At 32.2% G+C, this 26007-nt stretch overlaps 3 protein-coding genes across 3 annotated transcripts; 2 read left to right on the top strand and 1 right to left on the bottom strand.

Moving 5' to 3' along the window:
- The first annotated feature begins 347 nt into the window (after positions 1–347).
- Positions 348–7697, top strand: Klp61F (Kinesin-like protein at 61F). The gene is made up of 8 exons (XM_065502793.1): positions 348–460; positions 520–820; positions 958–1543; positions 2237–2826; positions 2895–3054; positions 3122–4329; positions 7016–7195; positions 7278–7697. The coding sequence occupies exons 1-8, from the start codon at positions 372–374 to the stop codon at positions 7299–7301; spliced, it is 3138 nt and encodes a 1045-aa protein (XP_065358865.1). The 5' UTR covers positions 348–371; the 3' UTR covers positions 7302–7697.
- galene lies at positions 7513–25985 on the bottom strand. Its single transcript, XM_065502794.1, has 6 exons — positions 25722–25985; positions 20407–20653; positions 9690–9816; positions 8339–9630; positions 7987–8271; positions 7513–7915 (listed from the first exon to the last, which is right to left on the bottom strand). The coding sequence occupies exons 1-6, from the start codon at positions 25926–25928 to the stop codon at positions 7710–7712; spliced, it is 2364 nt and encodes a 787-aa protein (XP_065358866.1). The 5' UTR covers positions 25929–25985; the 3' UTR covers positions 7513–7709.
- LOC135953763 (calcium-binding protein P) lies at positions 19073–20452 on the top strand. The gene has a single exon (XM_065503752.1). It carries the CDS (start codon positions 19073–19075, stop codon positions 19991–19993), a length of 921 nt encoding a protein of 306 aa, XP_065359824.1. The 3' UTR covers positions 19994–20452.
- Positions 25986–26007: the final 22 nt, after the last annotated feature.

The raw sequence follows: 26007 nt of genomic DNA, 5'->3' as shown, positions 1-26007 counted from the left end.
AAATTACAAGTATATTTTAAATTTATTGAGTAAAAATAATTTATTTTCTTGAATTATTTGCAGAAAGTTCACATTTTTGTGTTTTAAAAAAAGCTATATGTATTTCTTATTTTCTATCATTACAATTCTGTTCCAGTGGCAACTTTACTTACTTCTCACTCAAAGAAACTTGGCACCACCTAAAAAACTCAACGAAGCCAAGCAAAAAACTTAACGAGCAAACGGTTTTTTCGAATATGACAAACTGAAGCATTTCGAAAGAAAGGAAGCGCGCTTGACATTTAAACTGGAAATTATAAGAAAAACACAAATAATTTCAAACAATTTTGTATAATATTCGAGTGACTAATAAAACTATTAAATATAATTAAATGAGAATGGATACTTCGGCGCAAAATGCTAGCCATACGAAGCCAGCACGAAAAACTAATGAAAATATACAAGTTTATGTGCGCGTCAGGTATGTGGTGTAAAATGAAAAGAATTCGCAAACGTTTATTGAGCTATTTCTCCTATTAGACCTCTTAATGCTCGTGAAAGATGCTTACGTTCTGCAGAAGTTATAGATGTTATTTCGCCCAAAGAAATTGTTACCCGTCATACATTGGAGTCGAAATTGACGAAAAAGTTCACATTTGACAGGGCATTTGGATCGGACTCTAAGCAAGTTGATGTTTATACATCAGTGGTGGGACCTTTAATAGATGAAGTGTTGTCCGGTTATAATTGTACAGTGTTTGCCTATGGACAAACGGGTACGGGTAAAACCCACACTATGGTGGGCAATGAGTGTGCTGAATTAAGGGCATCATGGGAGGATGTAAGTACAGTTTGAGCATTGTTGATTTGTTTGATTTTTTGATGCAAGCAGGTTCAAAAAAAGAACAAAAGATGTTAAACAAGTTTTTATACCCTTTATACTAATAGCAAACGTAAAATATTTTAAAATTTGTTTAGGATTCTGATATTGGCATCATACCACGCGCTTTATGTCATCTCTTCGATGAATTACGGATGATGAAGGTGGAGTTTTCTATGCGCATTTCTTATTTGGAATTGTACAATGAGGAGCTGTGCGATTTACTGTCATCCGACGAAAGTACTACCAAAATACGCATCTATGATGATAGTACTAAAAAAGGTTCCGTAATCATACAGGGTTTGGAAGAGATTCCCGTACACAGTAAAGATGATGTCTATAAGCTTTTGGAAAAGGGCAAAGAACGTCGTAAGACTGCAGCCACATTAATGAATGCTCAGTCTTCACGTTCCCATACAGTTTTCTCAATATTGGTGCACATTAAGGAGAATGGCATGGATGGCGAGGAAATGTTAAAAATTGGCAAATTAAATTTGGTGGATTTGGCGGGCAGTGAAAATGCTTCAAAGGCAGGTAATGAGAGGGGTATACGTACCAGAGAAACGGTGAATATTAATCAGAGTTTGTTGACATTGGGTCGAGTTATCACCGCCTTAGTGGAGAGGACACCACACATACCATATCGTGAATCAAAGTTGACACGTTTATTGCAGGAATCTTTGGGTGAGTTATAGTTTATATTTAAATTATATTGAAAGTATGTGTTCACAGGAATGTGTAAAAAAAGTTTTCGGTCAAAAAAAATGTTTGGTTCAAAAATATTTTTCTCGATTCTATGACGATGTTGGAAAGTTCTTTGAAATGTCTATCATTAGATACCCATATCGTCTATGTTATTGATTTAGTAATAGATCAAAAATAGAGGTATTGATTTTTACTTATATCAGCCATTTATGGGCCGATTTTATAGTGGATCTTTGATGTATCAATCATATATATAAATTATTTGAGCTATTCAAATTTCTATGACATCGTCGGAAAGATTTTGAAAAGTCTATCATTGGATATATTACAAACTTAGTAATCTAGATATAGAAATAATAGTTTAAAACTCGATTTAGTCGTGGTTTGTGTATCGATATTAAATAGCAACCGAACCCGAGCTTCGGGAAGTTGATTTCAACAGACAGAAATGGTTATATCGACTCCCCTTTATATAAACAAATAATATTCACATTCACCCTTATCGTGGTTGTCGTAAACGTCTTACGCCTACGAAAGTTTCGTACTAGATTAAAATTAAAATGCAAATTTGTTTTTTAATCTATTACTAAACTGCCGTAGGCGTAAGACGTTTACGTCAACCACGATAAGGGTGAATATATTATTCATGAATATATTATTTATCCCTTATAGGTGGTCGCACAAAAACCTCAATAATTGCCACTATATCACCTGGCCATAAGGATATAGAAGAAACTCTCAGCACCCTGGAGTATGCCCATCGTGCCAAGAATATACAAAATAAACCCGAAGTAAATCAAAAATTAACAAAGAAAGTCATTCTAAAAGAATACACAGAAGAAATTGATAAACTTAAGCGCGATTTAATGGCAGCTAGAGATAAAAATGGTATTTATTTGGCTGAGGAAACCTACACAGAGATGACACTTAAAATGGATTCACAAAATCGGGAACTAAACGAAAAAATGCTCTTGCTGAAGGCCCTAAAGGATGAATTATCCTCAAAGGAGAAAATTTTCAATGAAGTCAGTATGAATTTGGTGGAGAAAACAGAAGAACTCAATAAAATTGAACAAAATCTGGTGAAAACTACAGGAAATCTAAAGGAAACGAAAAAGATTTTACACACCACTAAAAGACGCTACAAAGAGAAGAAAGTTTTGCTAGAGTCTCATGTAAAAACAGAAGAAACTTTAAAAAATCAAGCCACACAAATATTGGAAGTTGCCGATATTGCCACACAGGATACAGAAGCATTGCATGTAAGTTTTTCTTTGTCTTTTTTTAACCTAAATACAAACAAATAATTATAATTCAAATATAAATTTAGAAAACTATTGATCGTCGCAAGGATGTAGATGTAAAAATTCAAACCGCCTGTGAGAGATTCAGCGAACGCATGAGTGATAATTTTGAATTATTGGACGACAATCTAAAAGAATTTCAATGTCAACAACAAACTTGTTCTTATGATGTTCTACAAGAATTAAGTAAGTTTTTTTTTTTTATATAACCAAAGAAATAATGAAACGTTTAACAATTTTTTCATTTCAACAGACAAAATCACATTTGTTCAGTCGGATCTCTTGGGCAATACCAAAAAGAAACTTCTTGATATTGATCATTTATGTGACCATTTCTTAACAAAATCCTCTTCCTTAGAAGAATTGTTCACAAATTCCCTTAAACAACTAAATGATGAACAACAATCGAACGTTCTACGAGTACTAGAAGAACTGAAAGAAAAGGAACACAAATTTAAGCAACAAATCAAAGAAAATCTTTCGTCGCTGGAAATGTACAATGAACAGCAGAAATCTTCGTTGGACTCAATGCGTGAAAGAATAATAGAGAAATTTACTGTGAATAAAACAGAACTAGAACAACATACGGACAAAGTAAATGCCACCATGGATAGTATAAAGCAAAAATCTTTAGAAAACTTACAAGAACTACAAAAAATCACCAGCAATATAAATGAGGAACGTTGCTTAATGGAAGAAGAGCAAAAACTATTGGAAGAATTTCAAAAAAATATGAAAACTTTACAACAAAAACGCACCGAACTCACCGAGCATATATGTGATAATGTAAAAAATATAGAAAATAGTCAACAACACATCATTAACACTTCTCAAGGCATCTCAGTTCTGAATCAGAAATATCTAAATAATCGTACAACGGACTTCAAAACAAATTGTTCTCTAGTGGAGTCTTTAACTAGCTCAGCAGAACTTTGTATAGATCAAAGTGTGGCCAAATGTTCGACCATCAATATACAACTGGACAATATGCTGCAGGAAACCCTCAAACAAACTCAAACAATTTCCCAGGGACAAACCGAGTATCACAAGGACTCTACAGCAAAATCTCAACAATATGAAAATGAATGTAAACGTTTACGTTTTGAAAATTGTGCAAAAATCAAAACAACTACGGAGCATGTTTCCCTAACGTTGGATGATCATGCAAAATGTGTGAAAGAACATTTGACCACTTTGAAGAACACAAATTCTTCGCAACAAACTTCTTTACGAGATTATACGCAATTGTATAAACAACAAATGACGCACTGTGTTAATGATTTGGAATCGTTTAGGCGTAGTGAATTGAAAACCTATACAGCCACGGGCGCTACACCGTCGAAAAAAGAATTCTCTTATCCGAGAGTTTTGGCGGAAACCTCGCCACATACACGTATTGTGAAACGTTTTCGGCAGGAGAATGAGTGGTCTGATTTGGATACAACAGTGCCCATCGATGAGGTAAGTTTATTTGATTGTTTTAGTTTTTATATTATTAGAAGTTTTGTTTCGACAGAAAACTGTTATTAGAATCCGTAATTTTGTATATAACTAGGTAGGGTTTCTATTCAGGAAGATTTGTCATGGTTGTTTTGATTAAAAAAGACTAGAAGGAAGAATGCCATTCCTTCTAGTCTTTGGATTAGGTCTGCTGTGTTCTTTATAATGTTGCAATATCATTTCTGCAAAAAGAAACATTCGTTGTGATGGCCAAATTTTTTAAAGTTTTGTTTCAGTATAGTAGAAGATCGTTTTATCAGTTAAATTTAATACAAAAAAAAAAGATTTTAAATAAATTGAAGAATGGCGAAACTGTAAAGAAAATTTGTATTGATTACAAAGTTAAGCAAAAATTAAGTTCCTATTCAAAAGGTAGATGTTTCAAATAAGCCAGAAAGTGTTGATCCAATAGTTTTCCTCGTATCGTCAATTATAGACCGATCCTCACAAAAGTTGTTAGAAAGGTTCATATAAAACTTGTTTATGTCCAATTTCATCACGATATTAATTATTATAGACAATTATGAATGTTCAAGTCATTTTGTTAGGGAGACCTTGTATTGGTCCTAGGGACAAATGTTGCCCGATTTTCGTCATACTTTACAGTATAATTTCAGAGTACATATAACTAATTTGTGCAAATTGTATCAGGATTACCGCATAATCAGCGTATTTATGACTGCTCAAACATTATTCCTGGGTGATATTTGTATGGGGGCTAGGTGAAAACATGGACTGGTATGGCCCATTTTTAATACCAAACAATCCTTATCAAGAGATAATTTCTCTACTCGCACTGTTAAATGTTATGACCACGGAGCATGATACAACAACATTATCTAAATATTCCAGCATGATTCATCCACCGATCTTCTCCTATTTCCATGAAATTTAGATTCATCCTCCCAAGAAATTTAAATTTCCAAAAAAATTGAATTTTTCTATCAAATCTCCCACTTTTAAGGGTTATGATTGAAAAGCACCTTGGCTATTAATTCCAGCGAGTTTCATCCGCCCATTTCATCCTCCAAAGAAATTTAAATTTCGGAAAAATTTAAAAAAATCTCGCTCTGTTAAAAATCATAAACCCTGATTATGATAGCGGAACAGCCTATCAATAAATTCCTGAAAGTTCCATCTGCCCATCTTATACCGTTTTCCAGGATTTTAGATTCATCCATCAATTATAAGTAAATTTTAAAAATTCCGGAGATATATAAAAATATGTTTGACATTTATGATTTGACTTAGTTTTTTGGAAAAAGCTGGAGATAAGTACCCGTTTCCATCATTAGTATTCCATTTGGTCCAACCGTGGGGGTATAATTCAATTTTTTATTCGCTTTCCTAGATTTACAGTGTTTAACAGTGCTATGTAAACTGTTAAACAGAACTCTGTTAACTCAACTGGATTGTGTCTAGGGTTATACATTTCGAAATTTAACTTTACATACATATGAACTTATACACCATAGGGTAAGACGCCTTTCACACTAGGCAATTTAGTTGTGCAAGTCTCTTGTGTTTGTAGATGCCAGAGGTAATGTCGGGTTAAGGAGAAGAAAATGTTACATGCTGTTTTGTTGTTGGGCAAGAGACTTGCGCAACTAAATTGCCTAGTGTGAAAGGGGTCTAACATACAGGCCTGTCACACATTTTGTTCGGAATTGTTTCAATTCCGTAGTTTTATTCCGATCGATTTAGTTTTTGGTTCTTCAGATTCCGTGAAATTTGTTAATTCCAAAAATATTAAATAATTTTGTATTTCTGATATTAATTTGACAGCGTTTTTTATATTAAAACAAATTGTAAAGGTTTTGATACAGAAATTTATTAAAAATTTTAAAAAACCAAATAATTACAATCAAATATCAATTTCACTTTGAAAACTGAAAGTGGTTTCATTCCAAAAGAATTTTTCGTTTTACTTTTTCTAAAGGAGCAAAATACGGAATTAATTCCACTTTCGATCGGAATGGAATTCTGTGACAGACCTGTTAGCGACGAGACGTAATTGTCAAAAACCTAAGTCTGTTGTCAAAAACATATCTCTTGCAACAACAAAATACATGCTAGTCAATGTATTTTGTTGTTGTATTTTTGTTTGACAAATCGGAGTGTCTCGTCTCTATGTATAATTCTCTATGTTATACACTTTAACCCGCTTATTCCTAATCAATTTTTAATTTTCTAAAAGGGTTATAAAACAAAATTTCCATACAAAATTCGTTTCATAAGCCTGTAATAAATTTGAAAATGTATTATGACTGACACAATATATCAATTTTGTTGTTGCAAGACTTAGTTTTTTAACAACAGACTTAGGTTTTTTGTCTCCCAGTAACGCTTCTATGTATATTTTATTCTATGATGAAACCCTTTATGAAGCTTGAAACTTAAAATATGACACCTACCGAAAACACTTTAATTGTATTAATTTAATATTGTCAAAGTTGTTGTTAAAATATTGACAGAGTCAATCGCTTTATTTTGTTTTATTTATTCTAATAATTCCACTAACAAAGTAGCGATTTAAGTGTTAGTTTTAAAGAGAAATCATTTGCGGAGACATATTTACATATAAAAAATTATTTAATTTCAAACAAAAACACCAAAAAAATAATTTTTTGTAAATCTTCTTCTTCAGGAAAATGAAGGTGATATTGAAGACGGCATTATTTCCATACAAGACATATCAGACGCTGAGACGATTTTGAATTCAACACCCAAATGTTCAAGCAGTAAAAAACGCACTTCCAACACATTAAAAGTACCGCTGGCCAATTCCCGTAGTAACTCACGCAGTAATTCACCAGCATTTTTAAAGGTAAAACTGAATTTTACAAATATTTATTAACACTTTTATTTTATCAAACAACATATTATTATTATTATTGTTATTTTTACAGGAAAACAAGGAAAATATTGCGTAAATTTAAATATAAGTTTAATTTCACTTTATCAAACTACATAGTATATTTTAAATGTTATTTTAGTTTTGAGTTTTAAGTAAGATTTTATTTCATTGTATGTATTGCAGTTTTGTTTTGTATATATAAAAATACATTTTGTGTGTAAGATTTTCCTAGCATCTCTGCTATAATGTTACATAAAATGGCACTCGGCATTATTACCCATATTCGATTTAATTTTATTTTTATTTGTATCTTTTTGCAAAAATACATTTTTCTTTATTCTTTTTTTTTCAAATTCAAACTAAGTTTTCTTCATTTTTCATTTTCTTTTTTAAATGCTTGATGTACATATAGTTGTAAATAAAAGCTGAATAAATACAATTTTTAATACACATAAATTAATTAACAAAATAATTGTGTTTTTTTTTAATCTCTTTCATCCTCGTCATCTTCATCTTTTAGAATGCCCAAACGTCTGGCCACTTCTTTAACATTTGCTATAAATTCTTCTTGCACTAAATTAAAACTCATGGCTAAAAGAGCTATGCCAAACAGTAAATATAACGAGCAATAAGCTATAGATTGTTCCGATTCATCTTTGACACCCTTGGCGGGAACGAAATCACCAAAACCTAACAAAAATTAAACAAATGATAACTAATTTCTTTGACAATATTACAAATAATAATTTTCCTCTCCTTACCTATGGTTGTTAGAGTTATAAAACAAAAATAGGCTGAGTCTAAAAATGACCACTCCTCCCAGTAGGCAAATAACGCGGCACCACCCAATATATAACTGATGACTAGAAAAACACACAGCCAAATGGGCACCGGACGATCTTTGGGAGATATATCACCATAGTAATCACTCCATTCATCACCGTACTGGGAATCATCGTCGTAATCATAACTAGGTCGTCTCCGTACTTGTCTCTTGACGGCAAATCCCATGGGTGACATAATGCGCGGTGAGGGTGGCAAACGTTCTGTAATTTATACAAAAAGTGAAATTTTATACAATATTTTCACCTAATTTAAGTGTGTACAAATTACCTGGTTTTCTGGGACTTCTTTTTCTATGGCTCGATGATCTGGGTGAATAATATTCCATATCATCATAATCCCTGCCACCTCCACCTCTACGACTCATATGTATATGCTCCTCTGGTTCCTCTAAAAATGTCTCATCATAATCTTCCTCATAGATGTCATGGCGTCTGGGGGAAGCTCCTCTTTTCATGCGTTGACCATGGTGTTTGCTAAACTCGGGCAATTCCAAATGATTGCCGTATCTTGAATTTGTTAAAGGCGGACCCAGTGAGGTTTGTCTACCCAAACTAGCTCTTCTAGGCTGTTGATGACGTTGATTACTCTGGTGATTGTTCACATGATTTGGCATATCATCTTCGTAGTGTCTTGAGGGCGCATGATTTAAGGTGTTTTTGTGAAAGGCCGATCTGGGCATAGATTGACTTCTTAAATACGATTTATTTCTCGATTCACGATGTTCCATTTCGACAATGGCATAACGATTAGATATGATGGGAGTTTTGCGCACAACTTCTTCATCTACTTCCTCAAACTGAGCGGCCGATAGACGTGGATCCACCGATTTTGCTCTTGCACGGGCATTTGAGTTGGGCATTGATTTACCTCTGGGCATACTGGGATGTGAATTAAGGCGATTCAATTCTCTAGTCTCACGGCTTTCTCTAGAAATTTCATCTCTTCTCAGATTTGGTGTTCTTACCGAACGCACACTCGTGGCTCTTTTGGTTGGTGGCACATCATCTAACTCCTCCATCGAGTCAAAATGTTGTTTCGATCTGCTTAAATGACGCTCTCTTTCCACCGTATGACGATCACGCATACGTTCACGATTTCTATGGCGACTACTAAACCGTGCTCCCCTATTCAGAGTCTGAGTATAGGAAGGACCATCATCTTGAAAATAGTGAGTGTCTTCATATGGTGGCAAATGTCTTGTACTACCTCTTGGCGGTGGTGGTGCCATGTTCATTAAATGTTCACGTCTACGATCACCACCACCACGGCCATCCGCACGATGCATGCGGCGATCGTTGGAACGTTCATAGTCAAAGTCACGATCATAGTCATGTCTGCCAACCGTTCTCAACTCTGGATCAGAATGAGCATGCTGCATGCCACCGCCCATACTTGCGCCATGGGCCGATCTCTGCGACATTTTAATGGATCTGCGAAATGCAGGTGGCTGCGAACGCGATGAATAACGATGACCCTTGACAGAACGTTGTCGCGTTCGGGCCCGTGACTTTTTTGAGGTACGTGTACAAACATAACAGCAAACGCGCCAGTAAATGAAACTAAAAAAATATAATATTTTTGATTAATTTTTTTTAGATTTCTTTTAATGTTTACTTACCGAAACGAAGTGGCCATAACATCACCAATATTGGAAAGACATAGCAGCATAAGTGGTATTCCGACAATAGCATAAAATATTGTGGTGACTTTACCCCAATCCGTACGCGGTGAAATATGTCCATAACCTGAAAAATGTTAAGAAGGACAGTGTTGGTATGGTAATCAATTAACTTAGAACAACTGCACAGAATTTGATCAACATATATTTACATATAGGACGTGAGAAAAGTTCCTGTGAGGTAGTTTTTAATTTGCTTGTCATTTAGATATTTATCTGGAAAGTACCTATGTATATAAAGTTCAAATTTCACATGGTCTAAGCTAATATAAATCAAATGATCGAAAATCTTTCAACCAGTCTGTTCAACAATCGGAATAAGTAGATTGGTGAAAAGACGTTCGTCGAGTTTAAATACATTCCCTCTAAACCTCGTGAATTTAAACCAAGGGAGCCTAAAGTCTCTTGATCTATCTTGTTCAATGTTTAGCACTATAAACAAGTATTGCCAATAAAACTATCAGATTGATATTTGGTACATCTTGAAAAAAAAAACATCCCCAAGAAATATCACGTCGACATGTCAGGTAATGAACATCTACTACTTTATAAAATAAATATTATTCCAGCAGTTCCGCGAACTTAAATCGGTTTGGAGCTCTATTCCTAATCTCTAGATCCCACATACGCTGTGACTTCCCAAGTCCGTCTAAATCTACTTCTAGGCGCAATATCTTGCAATGACTTTCATTCAAAGCCAAGTATATCATAAGTCGTTAGATAGTTAACTAGAGTTTATCGGCTTACCCCCATTATCACGATATCTGGTTATATGATAACTTATAGTTATCCTGATTGTTAAAATAATGTTTGTATGAAAACTATCTGTACAACTTTAGGTTAAAACATAACTATACATTGTGACAATGGGAGTTAAGCATATTAATAACATGTCGTGAACTATACGCTGCCCTTTAATTATTCTTCATTAGGTTGATTAAATATTTTACTGTATACCTAAACTTACGAACTTCTAATAATCAAGTTGAAGTCTTTAACGCTTCAGCAAGAATGGAGCGTTCTAATGGTTTACCAAAACTGCGCTACACTCATTATTATCAAACTAAGATAACATGATAAGGACAGATGTGGTATCTTTTCGGACCAGCTGAATTTGAGACTATCTCTTAGACTACCAGACTGCGATAGCATACTTCAAGCCGAAATAATTGCTATAAAAGTTGACGCGGAGCAAATTCCATATAAAGGGATATAGGAATAACATATTTACTGACAGCAAAGCGGCCATTAGATCCCAAGAGATTTTGTATATCACAACGAAAATTTTCGAGGAATGCCGGATGTTTCTAGAGGAGATAGCGAGACATTCATCGGTTACCCTTGTATGGGTTCCTGGACACGGGGCACTGAAGGCCGGCCGGCACCATCATAAATTTGAATGTATTCAGCCGTGATATTGCAATTCCTCTTTTGAGGGGAAAATAACTGATCTCAAACAAATTTCATTTAAATGCCAAGGAAAGATGGAAAAGAGAACCACCTTACAAGGAGACCAGAAAAATCTGACCCAGTATGGATATACAGAGAATAGGATTTGCGTTAAATCTGCATAGAATCCATCATATGGACTTCACATCGGCCATTACTGGACACTGGCCTCTAGGTGTATATGCTCAAAGGTTGCGAATTCACTACAACGACTTCTGTAGAAGCTGTAATGACGAGGAAGAAGAGGAGACCGCTGAAAGTCTTTTCTGTAACTGTCCCTGTAATTGTTCTTGGGCAACAAAACCTTATCGACGTAACCTGTCTATTAAGAGGTGATTTAGTTAAGATCCACACCTTCATGGCTGGCTGGCGGGAGAATGACGGACGACAAAAATACGATTGGCCAAGTTATCAGCAGTTTGGACCCAAGTAAGCTATGCTGCGGCCGTAGCTCGTAAAAATCAAAAAAAAAATCAAATTTATATGCTAAACGCATTGTAAATCAACAGTGAACTTGTTAGTTATATCTAGTCTTCTTCAAGATTTGTAGGATAACGTTGAACATTTCATAATCACCATCGATCATCCATCGGAATACAAATTTACCACTTACAAATCTAATGGTGTTTTCTTTGCCTATATATTTTGTACCATTTATTAAATGTTACCCATACCCTCACAATAGAATAAAAATCATTACCATTTATGCAATTTTCTTTTATGTAGCTTCGTAATATTATAAAACTATACTTTTTGCTTACATAAAAAATGGTGCATTTCTAACCCTTTGATAAAATTGAAGGTGAAACATGTAGCATATATTCAGGATTTTAGGGTAACATTATTAGAAAAGAACACAAGAAGGGTAAAAGGCAGAATAAATGCATAATTTATGCCAGAAAAGAAAACACCATAAAATATGATCTTGGAGAATTCGGTTCAATTTACAATAAAATGCTGTTTTCAAGAATACATTTCTAGCATAATTTAAAGTGTTGGCATTTGGGAAATTTAAAAGTGAAATCAACTTTCCGTAGCCCCCAAACAACTTACAAACATGATTGATACATCAATATATCGGGAATTCTTCCGTCTCGGTTGCTATTTAAAATCGGACCACAAATGGCTGAGATACATACAGTGGTGGCAACCAATTTAAGACAAATACTTGAATTTTTTTCATCGACTGAATTTTAAGTGCGATAGAGCCAAAATAAAAGGATCTCTAAGGGTATGAAATTTATTATTAATGTTTCTAGTTTCTGAAAAATGTTTGGAAAAATCGGTAAAACATATATGGACAAAGATATGTGGAAATACGTTGACCCACCTCAGCGAACATCCGCTGTTAATAACATGATATGACCGAAACTAATGGAACTAAAAATACGAAATTTGGTCCGAATATTTTATAATAATAAAATTATAATGATATAAAGTGAGAAAATATGTTTATTTAAAAAAAAATTTTTTGGTCAAGTTGTAGAAACATTTTATGTATTCATGGTGAATATGTCTGAATTGACACAGTCGAATAAAACACACTTGTGTGTTAAAACAGTCCTCATGCATACATATTTGTGGAAATATTTGAAAAAATAATTGACAATTACATGGAATTCAGCAAACAATTTTGGTCATAAACTCCTGGCCACCACTGTATAAGAAAAAATTTTTTGGCCTATTTTTGATCAATATCTGGATTACTAAGTCATTAATATAGACAATATGGATATCTAATGATAGATATTTCAAAGACTTTTGCAACGACGTATATTAGGTTATAGTAACTTGGACCTAGAATGGGTCAAAATCGGGAAAATATTTTTTAACCCGAATTTTTTTTTACCAAAAATTTTTTTTTTCATAAATTTTTTTTAAAAATAAAATTTGGAAAAAAAGAAAAACAATTTCGAAAAAAAAAAAAATTTAAAAAGTTTCACAAACAACTCTAATTTTTTTTACGTATGTAATTATGAATATATTTACATACTTTTAGCGTCAATACATCGAAACTAAATAAGGTTTTTAATGTGTTACTCCCATTATTTCAAATAAAGGGCGGTTAAAACTTTAGAAGTTAAAACAAAAGATTATATGCCATACATATGTACATAATTACAGTGAATACAGTTTGTTATCAACCATTCGTCGTACACAAAGTAATGAAGGTTGAACAATTAACAACGGATTGCATGTTTAAACAATTTCATGTAATTTCTTACTAGTCTACATAAATACTAGGTATAGAAACAAATTAAAACAAATGAGAATTATTTAAAGAAAATTTATACAAATAAAAATAAATGCATTATACAGTTTACTACAGGAAACTATTGACAAAGTAATAAAAAAATACAATACACAAATTAAATTTGTTTATTAAAAGACAAGAAATAATACATATTGTATTTGTTTTGTTACCACCCTATACTTCAATAAACAAAATAGATACAATTGAAAATTTAAATAAAGGGATTCAGAAAAATATGTATTAGAATATACATAATTTTTGAGTACAATTGGAATTTCCGAAAAATGTTTGAAAAACTTTAAAACGTATAGCAAGAAATTTAGAATAACATTTCGTATTTCTGAAAAATTGTCGTGAGAGTTTGTAAAATTTCTCACAAGTTTTGTAATTATGTTCATTGGTTACTCTACCACTGTATAGTGTAGGGCACTAATTTCAAAACTATTTAACGTGTTAACGGTCAATAAACCTTTTTTTTCCAAAAACAACTTTAACAAACGTAACTGAATTCTTATGGGAATTATAGTATATTTTGTGAGAATTTCATATCTAAAACGACCTTGATTTCTTTTTGTTTTTCACATATTTAGGTTTCTGGGTTTTTTGTTTATTAGCGGTTTCAATTTAAATCACCAAAAATAAAATGTGTAACAATATTTTTTAGAGGTCAAGCTCAAAGTTTTTGGCCATTTAAATAGAAATAAAAATGTTTGGAAAATAACAAAATTTTATGTAGAGATCAGTTCATCAGATGTGCAGCAATGTGTATCCAACAGCCGAAAACTAAAATTAGTTTAGTTTTTATAAAAGTATGTACATACGTCATTGTTTCATTAACATTGCGGCCAATCAATCATTTAAATAATAAATAAAAAATTAAATGTTTTCATTTAAAACTATTAAGCGTTTACATTTTGCGGTTTAATCTGATAACACATATGGAATTGAATAAATGGGCCTATGTCTGTGGACAAATATCTATTTACAATAAATTTCTGGCCACAAGGTTTAATTAATTGTTACGAGATGTTTTTTATACCCTATACAATAACCTCATTGTATTATAAGTTTGAGCCAATATTTGTTATATCCAAAAATATGAACTGTCGTTAGCAGTCCACAGTGAGGCAGAATCAAATCATTTTGGAAACAAATCCGACTTAAAATTTCATAAGAATTTTCGAATTGATGACAGACCTCCATGGTTCTCAAAGTGGGGCACCTCAATTTCAAAGCTCTTAATCGGGGTTGTCATAGAATCAAGGTTGCCAATTTAGCCATTTTCCGGCTAGATCTAGCGATTTTATTTTCATTTAGCCATAAAAAAATGGCTAGATTTAATCCACCCGGAAGAGCTAGCCATTTTATTTTGTCCTAGCCTTTTTTATTTTATACTTTTCATAAACATTTTTCTAATTTTTTAAATAAAACTGTATTTTTTATCAAATGACAAAAAAAATCGTCTGTTGATGAGAATATTATTGGTTTTACGAAAACAGTCAATTTTGCATTTCTTCAATGGATCCGATTTTGATTGTAAGTGCCCAGAAATTTGTTTAATTTATCAAAAAGGAAAAAAATTATTGATATTACAATCTTTAAATCTGCTAAACCCCATTAACACGAAGTCGGTAAATTTTTTTTTTGAAAATATTACATTTCTGGCCCCCATTACCACTAACCCCCAATAACACGAAGTCTGGTTATGTGTTAACTAATAGTTATACTGACAGTTTTCATACAAAAATAATTTTAAACGACAGTATAACTATTAGTTAACACATAACCAGACTTACCCCCATTAACACGAACTCTGGTTAGGTGCTAACTAATAGTTATACTGTCGTTTAAAATCATTTTTGTATGACAACTGTCAGTATAACTATTAGTTAACACATAACCAGACTTCGTGTTATTGGGGGTTAGTGGTAATGGGGCCAGAAATGTAATATTTTTGAATTTGTATTCAGTTATTTTTGGGTTTTAGCCATTTCTAGCCATTTTTAATTCAAAATATAGCCATTTTCTGAGCTGAAGAGTTGGCAACCTTGCATAGAATGCAATCATTGTCGGAATCGGTTTTGAAAACGTCAGAAAAAGTACATTGGTCTTGTGAAATCAAAAGTTATCGGTTTTATATTCAATTTAGAATTAAATTCTTTATCGATTAAACAAAAAATTACATTGGATTTCATAAGTCAAATAAATGTACCTTTTTTGTCGTTTTCAATACCGATTCCGACAATGATTGGATTCTATGACAACCCCGAATATATTCTTAAAGCCGTGTTACTCGCTAGTGTGCGAGTTACACGGCACAGTTACGTTTTAAAATTGAGAAAAAGTTGCATTTTTGGAATTTTTTTTTTGGCCGAAGAAACTTATGAAGTCTTTATATTTTTCAAAGGTATCTCAACCTATCTTTAAATTTAAAATATCATCAAGGTTTGAATGGCCTATCGATGTCATTATGTATGGAATTTTACATCGTTCAAATCTCAAAAAATTTAAAATTTTCCATGACTGACGGATACATCAGGCTGAATTTCACCGATTACATGGGTTATGTTGGCTTTGATGGCGGCTATGGTTTGTGGCTTATTCGCATAGACTTGAGACTTAAGAAAATTCCACAAGAAAAAGTCTAATGGGCTCAAATCACACGAACTCTGTGGCCAGTTCACATCACCTCCACGAGAGATGACCATGCCCTCAAATCGCACGTGCAGAATATGATATAATCTATGTGGCACTTAGCGCCGTCCTTTTGAAACCAAATGTCGTTGGCATCCATATCATCCAATTCAGTTCAAAATAAGTTAGTAATCATCGACCTATAGGACTCGGTGTTGCCGGTGATGGATGCAAACTGTAAAGGACAATGTAGAAAATGATTCAGTTCAAAGTGTTAGATTAGAAATTATTAAAACAAAGCATGTATTTATTTGAAATATAAATTTTCTGTAGATGTGATATCCACACTAAACAATGTATTTTTTTGTTTTTTAACGTATTTTTCGATCTACAATTTCACATAGTTTTCTATGGGATTGAGATCTGGTGATTGGGCAGACCACTTCAAAACACATACCTCATTGGATATTAACCACACGGTTACAACCTTAGAGTTGAGTTTGTGGTCGTGCTGGGATCTCCAAACAAGGGATACATTTTCCACTGTCTATGGATACATAACATCGTTTAAAATGGATCTGAATGTATCCCATTCCAGTCATAGTATATTTTCACCGCCAAACTTGATAGTATTATTTCAGTATTTGGGTTCCAGTCTCTTTGCCTTTGACCGCCTTACAAATGTTCTCCCATAACTGTCTCTTAAATTAAATTTGGATTCGTCTGAAAGGGACCAATATTCCATTTCTGTCTCGATCAGTTTAAATGTTCTTTGGCAAATTTAACGAAATAACAGTAACCAAAACTATCCTCATTCGATCTGTGGCTAACGCTTCGAGAACTAATTTATAATTAGTTATAGATAACCTCGCGGAGAGTAATTTTAGGGAATTTCTTAAACTCTCTTCCTCCCATATGTTGAGTTTTTACAGTATCTGTCTCTCGATTTGTTTATAATTTTTGAAACTGCAGGGGGAGGATCCATGTGAAAGCGGACAGCAGTCGGATTTATCATCTCCGATTTTAATAAAATTTACCACATACATAATATATCCAATATGTTCCTCATATCACTGACTTTTTCAACGGAAACTCATTCCGATGTAAAAATATCGCGATTTGAAAATTGAAAATTTTGTTAAAATTGTCTAAAATGATATACACATAATTGCCCACTTTGAAACTATTCAAAGACCAGCACAATTTTTCACTCCATTATAAAGCCAAAGATATTGTCTTTAAAATTTTTATTTCCAAAAGGTTAAAGGTCAATATAAGGGTTTCCGATGAAAAATTCATTGATTTGAGGAACCCTTTGGAACCATAATATGTGTGGTATATTTTATTAAAATCGAAGATGTCAAATCCGGAAATAGCAGTTTTCTGTCCGTAATGATATGGATTCTCCCAGGGGCCGAATTACCGCATGAGCTAACGTATCGAAAAATAATTTCGATATCGAAAGTATAAAATAAAATTACTTAGTACATTGCTCTTTATCGAATGGCATAATCCAAATAAAAAAAATTAGAGGGTTGGCTACCGTTACCTCTAAAATACCCTTTCAGCCTTACTGCCGTTACCGAAATAGCAAATACCATTACATCTAAACTAACGTTAACGAAATAATCCAAATTAGCGTTACCGTTACCTTTCGAATACGGTAAGACGTCCCCTTTTGCTATAATCCAGCATTCAAATTTATTATTTTGGTTTTTAAATTTTCGAAAATCTTAACTCTATGAAAAACGTATTGTCCGAAAAAAATTACAAAAAGAAATTTTCAAATTAATATAAATATTTATATAACGGTAAAACATACATCGTTTTCTTGAATATTCTTTTTGTTTTAGTCTTCTTTCCAGCAGAAGTTTCCATTGTTTTGACAATGCTGAAGAGTATAATCACATTCTTTAAATGTATTTTTGTTAAAAGTGAATGGTGAAATATTAGGTGAAAGGTCATGTTTTTGTAAACTGAAATTTCAGAATATTGTTTTTGAAATAGTCCATTGTATTGTTACACTATTGTAACACTTTTTCCCGGTCAATAATTTGATTTAGTTTTAACGAATTTTTGTAAGGAACCAGTATAGTCGGTTAGAAAAGACATGAGCTTTTAATAAAACTTGGACATATTTTGTTAATTTTTCAGAGGAATCTACAAATTTGATTCCAAATCAAGTGCCATTGTGGCTGGGTTACTGACATGTTGAATCAACTGAACTGAAAATTCTTAACAGCACACCCTCTGACCATGATTATTCATAATTCTGAGAAAAGAATTAAATTCCTTTCCCCTAAAAAAACCATTAAAAGTTAAAAACCTGCACTGACTGCATGCACTTTTCTGTATAATTTATCGGTTTATTCGTAATAACAATAATCTTTGTCTTCTTTTTCGCAATTAGAAACTTTACGTGATTAACGAGATCACGTTTGCATAAATATTACGTGATCATTTAATTCATTCATTCAATCACAGTCATTCAAGTGTAACAACAACGTCTTCTCGTCTTGTGTTTCGTAGTCAAAGGAATTTATCAATTTGAAATTCTGAAATAAAAATGAATCAACTCTGATTAAAGACCTATAATTTATGAATCTTCGCCAAAGAGAGAAAGAGAGATGGCTTTGGACATTTATGGTTTTAATTTGTTGTGATGGGCCAATATCAAAAAACACAACACACACATGTACAATAGAATATTCAGACAAACAAGCAGCTAAAAAATCATGCCGCCAACACAGCCATAATGACGTTGGCCGTTGTCTTTTGTCTGCGGTGGCATGTGGACACACTTGGGTGATTTTTTGTTAACAAAAACATAAATTCAAAAACACACATAAACTAATAAATTTTATAAAAGTCACTGAATAACAAAGTTAACAAATTATTCTTGAAACACCCACGCAAGAGAACGCTTCGCAAAAAAAGTCGCACAAAACTAAATTTGCAAAAAATAAAAGGATTTAATTAAAACAAAATGCTAAATATAAATTTTCTAATAATATTATGTGTAATAACTTTAAATGTGTGTGTGGCCCAAGATAAATGGAGTTGGCCTAAGAGAAAAACGAATCAAAAAGTGCGTAGTTATTATCCTTTGGCGGATAAAAGAGTGTATTACACGGAAGATCAGTATGCTAGAGTAGATCGTGATCGTGAGCCAACAACAAAACGTCCTTTACCGGGCCAGCCACAAAATGATGATATCGATGATTATCCGGATGCAAATGATGAGGCCACCAAACAAAATAGTCCCTATCTACCTAATGGTGCTGTAGGAAATCCTCGTTTTGGTGGCAATTTTAATGGTTTCGGTAATTATCCACAAATTGGTGGAGGTTTTCCCGGCAATACTCCTAATGGTATTTTGGTGGGTCCCGGAGGTCCAACTGGCATAATTGGCAGACCTCAAGGCCAATATCCAGGAGGGGTGGCACCTTCGCCCTATCCAGGCCCCCAAGCCGGTTATCCTGGTTATCCAGTAACACAACATTTTCCAGGAGCTGCTGTTAACAGTAATCCCGGATTTCCTGGCTATAATGGGCTCAACAATGGCTTGGGTCAATATCCTGGACAATATCCTGAACAACCTTCCTACGCAAATCCTAATAATCCCCAACAATTTGCGGGTGCTCAATATCCCCAAGCACAATTTCCCGGTGTCCAGTACCCTCAACAGCCTCAATACACAGAAGGCTATGGCTTGGCCAATTTAAATCCTGGATTTAATGCTAATCCTGGTTTCAATGTCAATCCACAATTTAATGGTAATTTCAATCCCAACTATGGTTTCGGCTATGACGAATATCCAGCTCAGGCGGAGGGTAAAAGTGCTCGAGTTAAAGCAATCGATAAGAAAGTGGACGATAAAGTGACGAAAAATCTAAAGAAATCATAATCGGGCTGAGATCGCTATACATTTCATACATACATTTCTCATTATTAGTTTAGTAAAGAAAATCGTTTTTTATACATTTAAAATATTTGTAAAAATTAATGCTTTTTTATATAAACTTTGAAAAGGATGTTGCAGTAAGAGACGTTTTTTTGTAATAATTCCAAATAAACTAATTTAAGTTAAATTAATTTGTAATTCAGAAACACAATCGGAACACAATTTTGTATGAAAATCTCTAATTGTTTAATGATTTTCATACAAACATTTTCTAGTAGTGTATCTTTTAAGAAATGTATTTGTCTTTATTTAAAATAACATCTCTCTCTCTCTGAAACATCCTCTATTTTTAAATTGTTGTTTTTTATATTAAATATATGTTAATTATACATAAATATTTTTATATCGTTTCTTACCAATGGTTGTTATAACAATAATCGAATAAAACAATGATCCTGCAAATGTCCATTGTGATTTTGTTACATCCTCATCACCATCCCAACCATTAGTCTTGATCGCTGTCAGTATTTGTTTCTCAAGCATTTGTAAATCATCCTTTACCACATTAGTCCAGGTAACTTCGTTTAAAACGGTTAGATTAAACGAATGATTCCAGATTTTATCGGTTAGATTTAAACGTAAATTGTGAATGCCTTTTTTAACCTGGAAAGGGAAAATATTTCATAAATTCTTAAGTTCCAAGTAGTAGTAGAAAAATTCAGGAACTTTACGGATGGATTAAAGTACTTTTGTTTGCAAAAAAGATTGAAGGCCTTATTCAAATCTAAAATAATTTTGATGCCACCAAAACAAAAACTGATTTTAATTTAATTTTCAAAAAATTGTATGGGTTAAAAAAACGAAAATAAACGATTTTATAATATTTTATTAAATTACTAAACACATTTTGTGTTTATTTGTTGAAAAAATTAACTTTTGTTCCGATTGCATTTATTTACTTATTGAAATTATACATCATCATTTTGTCGAGTTAGTATGGGTCATTACTGGTATCGAATATGATATTGGTCTACGATTAACACTTGAAGAAAACCCAAAATGATAAGGTCTCTCGGGCCCAGGACCAAGACTCTCTGGGTACGAATTCTATTAGGCTTCTTACTAGGGTTTTTATCCCGGGAATTCCCGGTACAAATTTCTTGGGAATTTTGCCAATTTTTCACTACCCGATTCGGAAATCCCGGGAATAAAAACCTGATGAAAATACAAAGAAAACAAATTAGAACTCAATTTTTTTCACCAAAAAAAACCGTGAAATGTTTTTTTATAGTTTTTTACTTACATCTCTGCAATATTATTTATTTGGGGTTTTTTTTTGTATGAAAATTTAAAAAGAGAATTCATTATTTATTTCTTATTGAATCATTCTAATTTCTTCATCAAATCCATAACAAAATAGTTTCAAAAATGTATTAAATGACTAGCTTGACCCGGTGCGCTTCGCTACCCCTGTCGAAGTAAAATAAAAAAATGTGAAAAGATTTTATAAGCAAATAAATTAATATAATTAATACCGGAATTTCTTGATTGTGATTAATTGCATACTATGCCGTTGAAGGTATTAAAAATATCCTGTGATTTTAAAAAATCTTGAAGCTTTTTTGTAAGACATTCGCCTATTTTTAGTCAGACTCCTTATAATGATATGAAAGCTATTTATTATAATAGTTAAATTAATGCTTCAAATGAGTTATTTTGTTACCATTGTAGATAAAATACATATATAAATATTCGAATATCAAGTGAATCTAATTGTAAGAGTCTTTAAACTTTGTGTAAATTACGTTGATGCCAGTGTCCTGTTATGCCATAAATTAAGAAGGGGTGCCATGTACTGGTAAGAAATTGATTCGTATAAAGTTTGAAGGCTGTCGCAATAATAGTTCCGCAGATATTTGAAAATACTATATACTTTGCATGGGAAGTTACACGCCCACTTATCCACACCAGCCCATTTTCAGCTATTCTATGTAAAATGATAAGAGAGCTATTCGGACAAAGTTGGAAGAATCTAGTAATTTTAGATCTCAAGATATTTAGAAATAACTAATTACTTTGTATGGGAGGTGACTCACCCCGAGATCCGATCCTTCCCATTTTTTTTATTAACTTCTTGCACTGATAAGAAATTAACTCATATGAAGTTTGAAGTTCTCCAGTTATTCGAAAATAACTATTTACTTTGTATGGTAGGTGACACGCCCACTAATTTAATACCGCCCATTTTCAGCCAAACCATGTAAAATGATAAGGGACTAAATTTCAAGACTTCCACAATTATAGTTCACCATATATTTGAAAATAACTATTTACTTTGTATGGGAGGTGTCACACCCCCTGTTCCGATCCGTCCCATTTTCAGTTAAACTTCAAACAGTGATACGAAATTGATTCGTGTAAAGTTTGAAGATAGTCTTAATTTTAGTTCTGCAGATATTCGAAAATAACTATTAACTTTGTATGGGTGGTACAAATTTTGCCCTCTTTTGTCCCTTTGTGGTCCAAGTTAAGAAAAACTATATAGTCTATTATTGCTTCCAAGTAATGGAATATCTATGTTCCAAATTTCAATCAAATCGGTGCAGCCGTTTACTCTTGATTGTTTAAGAACTAAAGGTACCAATTTTACCGATTTTCCCCCTTTAAATCTCTTTTTGGTCCAAGTATTAAAGATATAGCCTATTGACGCTTCCAAGTAAGGATCTATCTATGTTCCAAATTTAAATAAAATCGGTTCAGCCGTTTAGGCGTGATGCTCAAACAAACCAACAAACAAACAAACTTACAAAGACATTTATATATTTATATAGATATAGATTAAATTTGTCTTTCATTCAAATCTATTACAAAAAGGTTTAAGACATTTTTTTTAATTAATTTTGTAAATGATAAAAACAAAACTGAATCAAGAAAAAAATGTTAACTTAATTTGAATTAACAAAAATTTAATCATTCAAAGTTTGAATAAATTCTGTTATTAATTAACTTCAAAATTAATTCAGTTTAAACAAAGGCTTTTGAATGAATCTAAAAAATTAAATATTGGGAATGGATTTATGAAATGAAAGGCTGACATTTTTTAATTACAGATTAACCCCCATATGCATAAACAGTTTATAAATTTATCAAAGGTTTATGAAACAGATTTTGTATGGAAATTTTGTTTTATAAACCTTTGATAAATTTATAAACTGTTAGTGAATTAAGCTCAAATTGTATTAATTAATTCGAAGCTCTGATATATAATATTTATAACACTAAGTTTTTATATGAAATTTGGCTATAATATTCCTAATTTACAGTATCATTATAAATCTCGGGAGTAGCCGGGTACCTGGGAATGTAGAAAATATTTTCCCGATTCCCGGGAATCAAAAATAGTCGGGAAATTAAAAACCCTACTTCTTACGGATCTACTTAAGAAGAGATAGTTGCCCTTAAATAAAGATTAACAATATTAGTATACCGGAACCATATTCCGCCGTTTAACATGGACCCACCATATTGAATCAAATGTGACTGAAATCTATTCAAATGCAAGGTTCTCTTGTATAAGGCGGTTTAAAGATACAAAGAAGACATTCAAGACTCTTAAGAACAAGAAATAGGGATCTCAATATTCCTACAATACGAGAGGAGATCAAATACTCTACTTCGAGCTATAAGTCAGCCTTTCTTGAAATTTGGAGTCTTAGCTCAAATTCTCAATTGTTTCAAATAAATTTTAAAATTCCAATTAATTATTATTGACATTTATGCACTAACCTTTAAGATGATAATTTTACTTAAATATTGACTTATCCACCATTTGAACCAAATTCTTGTGTATTCTATAAATTAAGTTCGACACCATATTTAGTTTTTCTAAACCCAAAAATATTGTTTAAAAACGTTATTCTTCTCCAGACTCTTGATTATCATACTTAATTTTTTCATAAAAACTCTGTACACAACTGACACAAAAAAATGTTTGGAAAATAAAAAAACGTTTTGACACGAAAAATAATTTGGAAAATAAAAAAAACGTTTAAAAAAAAATTATTTTCGGAAGTCTCAATTTGTTTTAACCACCAAATTAGTTTAAAAGCCATGAACCGGACCTCAAATTAATCAAATATTGACACTAATACTATGTAATTTATCACAATTTGTTAAAGAATTTGACATTTTAAATGTTAGCCAGACAAAATCTTGTTATTCTATATTTTCAGGAAGTCTCCCTGTAAGTCAAATATTTCTGAATGATCTCAAATGGATCAAATAATGAAATTAACAAATAAAAATGATCAGATATTGAGCAAGATCATCGTGTTTATTCATGGCTAAAAATCTTTTGTAATGAATATGATATTATTTTTAAGAATTATTATGCAAAAACAATTTTTCTTTTTTTGTGAAGTCTCTGGTATATTCCACGCTTTTTTAAGCTGGCGGATGGATAAAATCAATCGAATTACACGTTTTACTCTTAATACTCTCTATAACTTGGGAAAAATGTCCATTTCCGCTTTTATTTGTTTTGCAGGAAATTCATATTTTTCCTAGAAAATATTTTGTACTATTTTTTTTAAAAAAATTCATGAAATTTCACTTCCTTTCAGAGCTAAAAAATATGAAAAATGTTTGTTGGTTTTCATTTTGTAGAGTTTGGATTTTTTTCAATTTTAGTGAAATAAATCCGGGAGGCTTTGTTAAAATAATTTTTTTGAAATTTATAAGCAAAGTATATAGTTTAGTAGAGGAACATAAAATCACATAACTTCTTAAGTACTAAGCCGATTTTAACAAACCATATATAATTTTGAAGCCTACAAATTGAGCTTTATTTTGAAATATACATATTTTAAAAAAAGGTTTTATATTTAATATGTAGATGCATTTGAAATTTACATAACTTTTATTTAAAATTCTTTAAACAGTTTAGACATTTTGATAATTTATCTGCTGGCCAAAATTTATCTCTAGATATTTCCTTAAAAAACGTTATAATTTATACATAAATTCTAGAAATTCTAATCAAAACAATTCATTATAATTTTATATGAATACTTAAAAGAAACGGAGGCTCGCTACATACTCAAACAGTAATTTTGCTCTCTTTTACCGATTTTTGACAGTTTGGAAATCAGATATGGAAGGTTTCACTGTGTGTAATTTTTTGAGTCATGGAAATATAACCATACACGGACACCACTACGTGATAAAAGACTAAAAAAGACCCAAAGTCATGCACTTTTTTTATGGGCCCCCCAAAGATTTGGGGCCTCGGTGTAATTTTTGTGATCATTTTCTCAGGCTCATAACTTTTGGTCTTTTATCACAATACAATCGTATACGATTGTGATATTTAAGTAAAAATTAGGTATCTTTTTTCGAAATTATGGTATGCACTAACATATTTATCACTTTAATTAAATTTTAAAGTATGATATTGTCACATTTATTCAAATAAAAAATTCCTAATAATTCCTTATAGGGAATGAATCAAATTTTATATCTTTTTAATGATTAATGAATAAGCTATTTAAATTTCTAGGCAATACCAAATTGTACGATTAATAAATACTTATTAAAAACAAATTCCGATAATAATTTTTATCAAAACCACAAACGTAAAATTAACAAATATTTTATTATTTTTTTTTTTCGAGAAAAAGAAATGAATCTGAAAATAAATTATACATATGATAGAATGAAAATCACATATTACCTCAATTTCATGGGGCCGCTCTAAATGTTGAAATAAATAAGCACCGCCAACACAATAGGAAACCACCAACAAAACCAATGTCACGTGCGACACAATACAAGTGATCACTTTCCACGAAAAACAGATGGCTGTGACGCATCGTCCACGCTCTGGTTTAGCCGGTTCGAGCATATGGGCCGGCAACGATTGTGTACGACGGCCTGACATCGATTATGATGTTGCTTGCTAGTGATGATGATGATAATGATGATGTTATTAATGGTGATGATGACAAATACGAGGAGGA

Source organism: Calliphora vicina, chromosome 3, assembly GCF_958450345.1.
Source record: "Calliphora vicina chromosome 3, idCalVici1.1, whole genome shotgun sequence".
Lineage (NCBI taxonomy): Eukaryota > Metazoa > Arthropoda > Insecta > Diptera > Calliphoridae > Calliphora > Calliphora vicina.
Note: the sequence above shows the minus strand (reverse complement) of the source record. Positions and strands in the feature narration are given on the sequence as shown.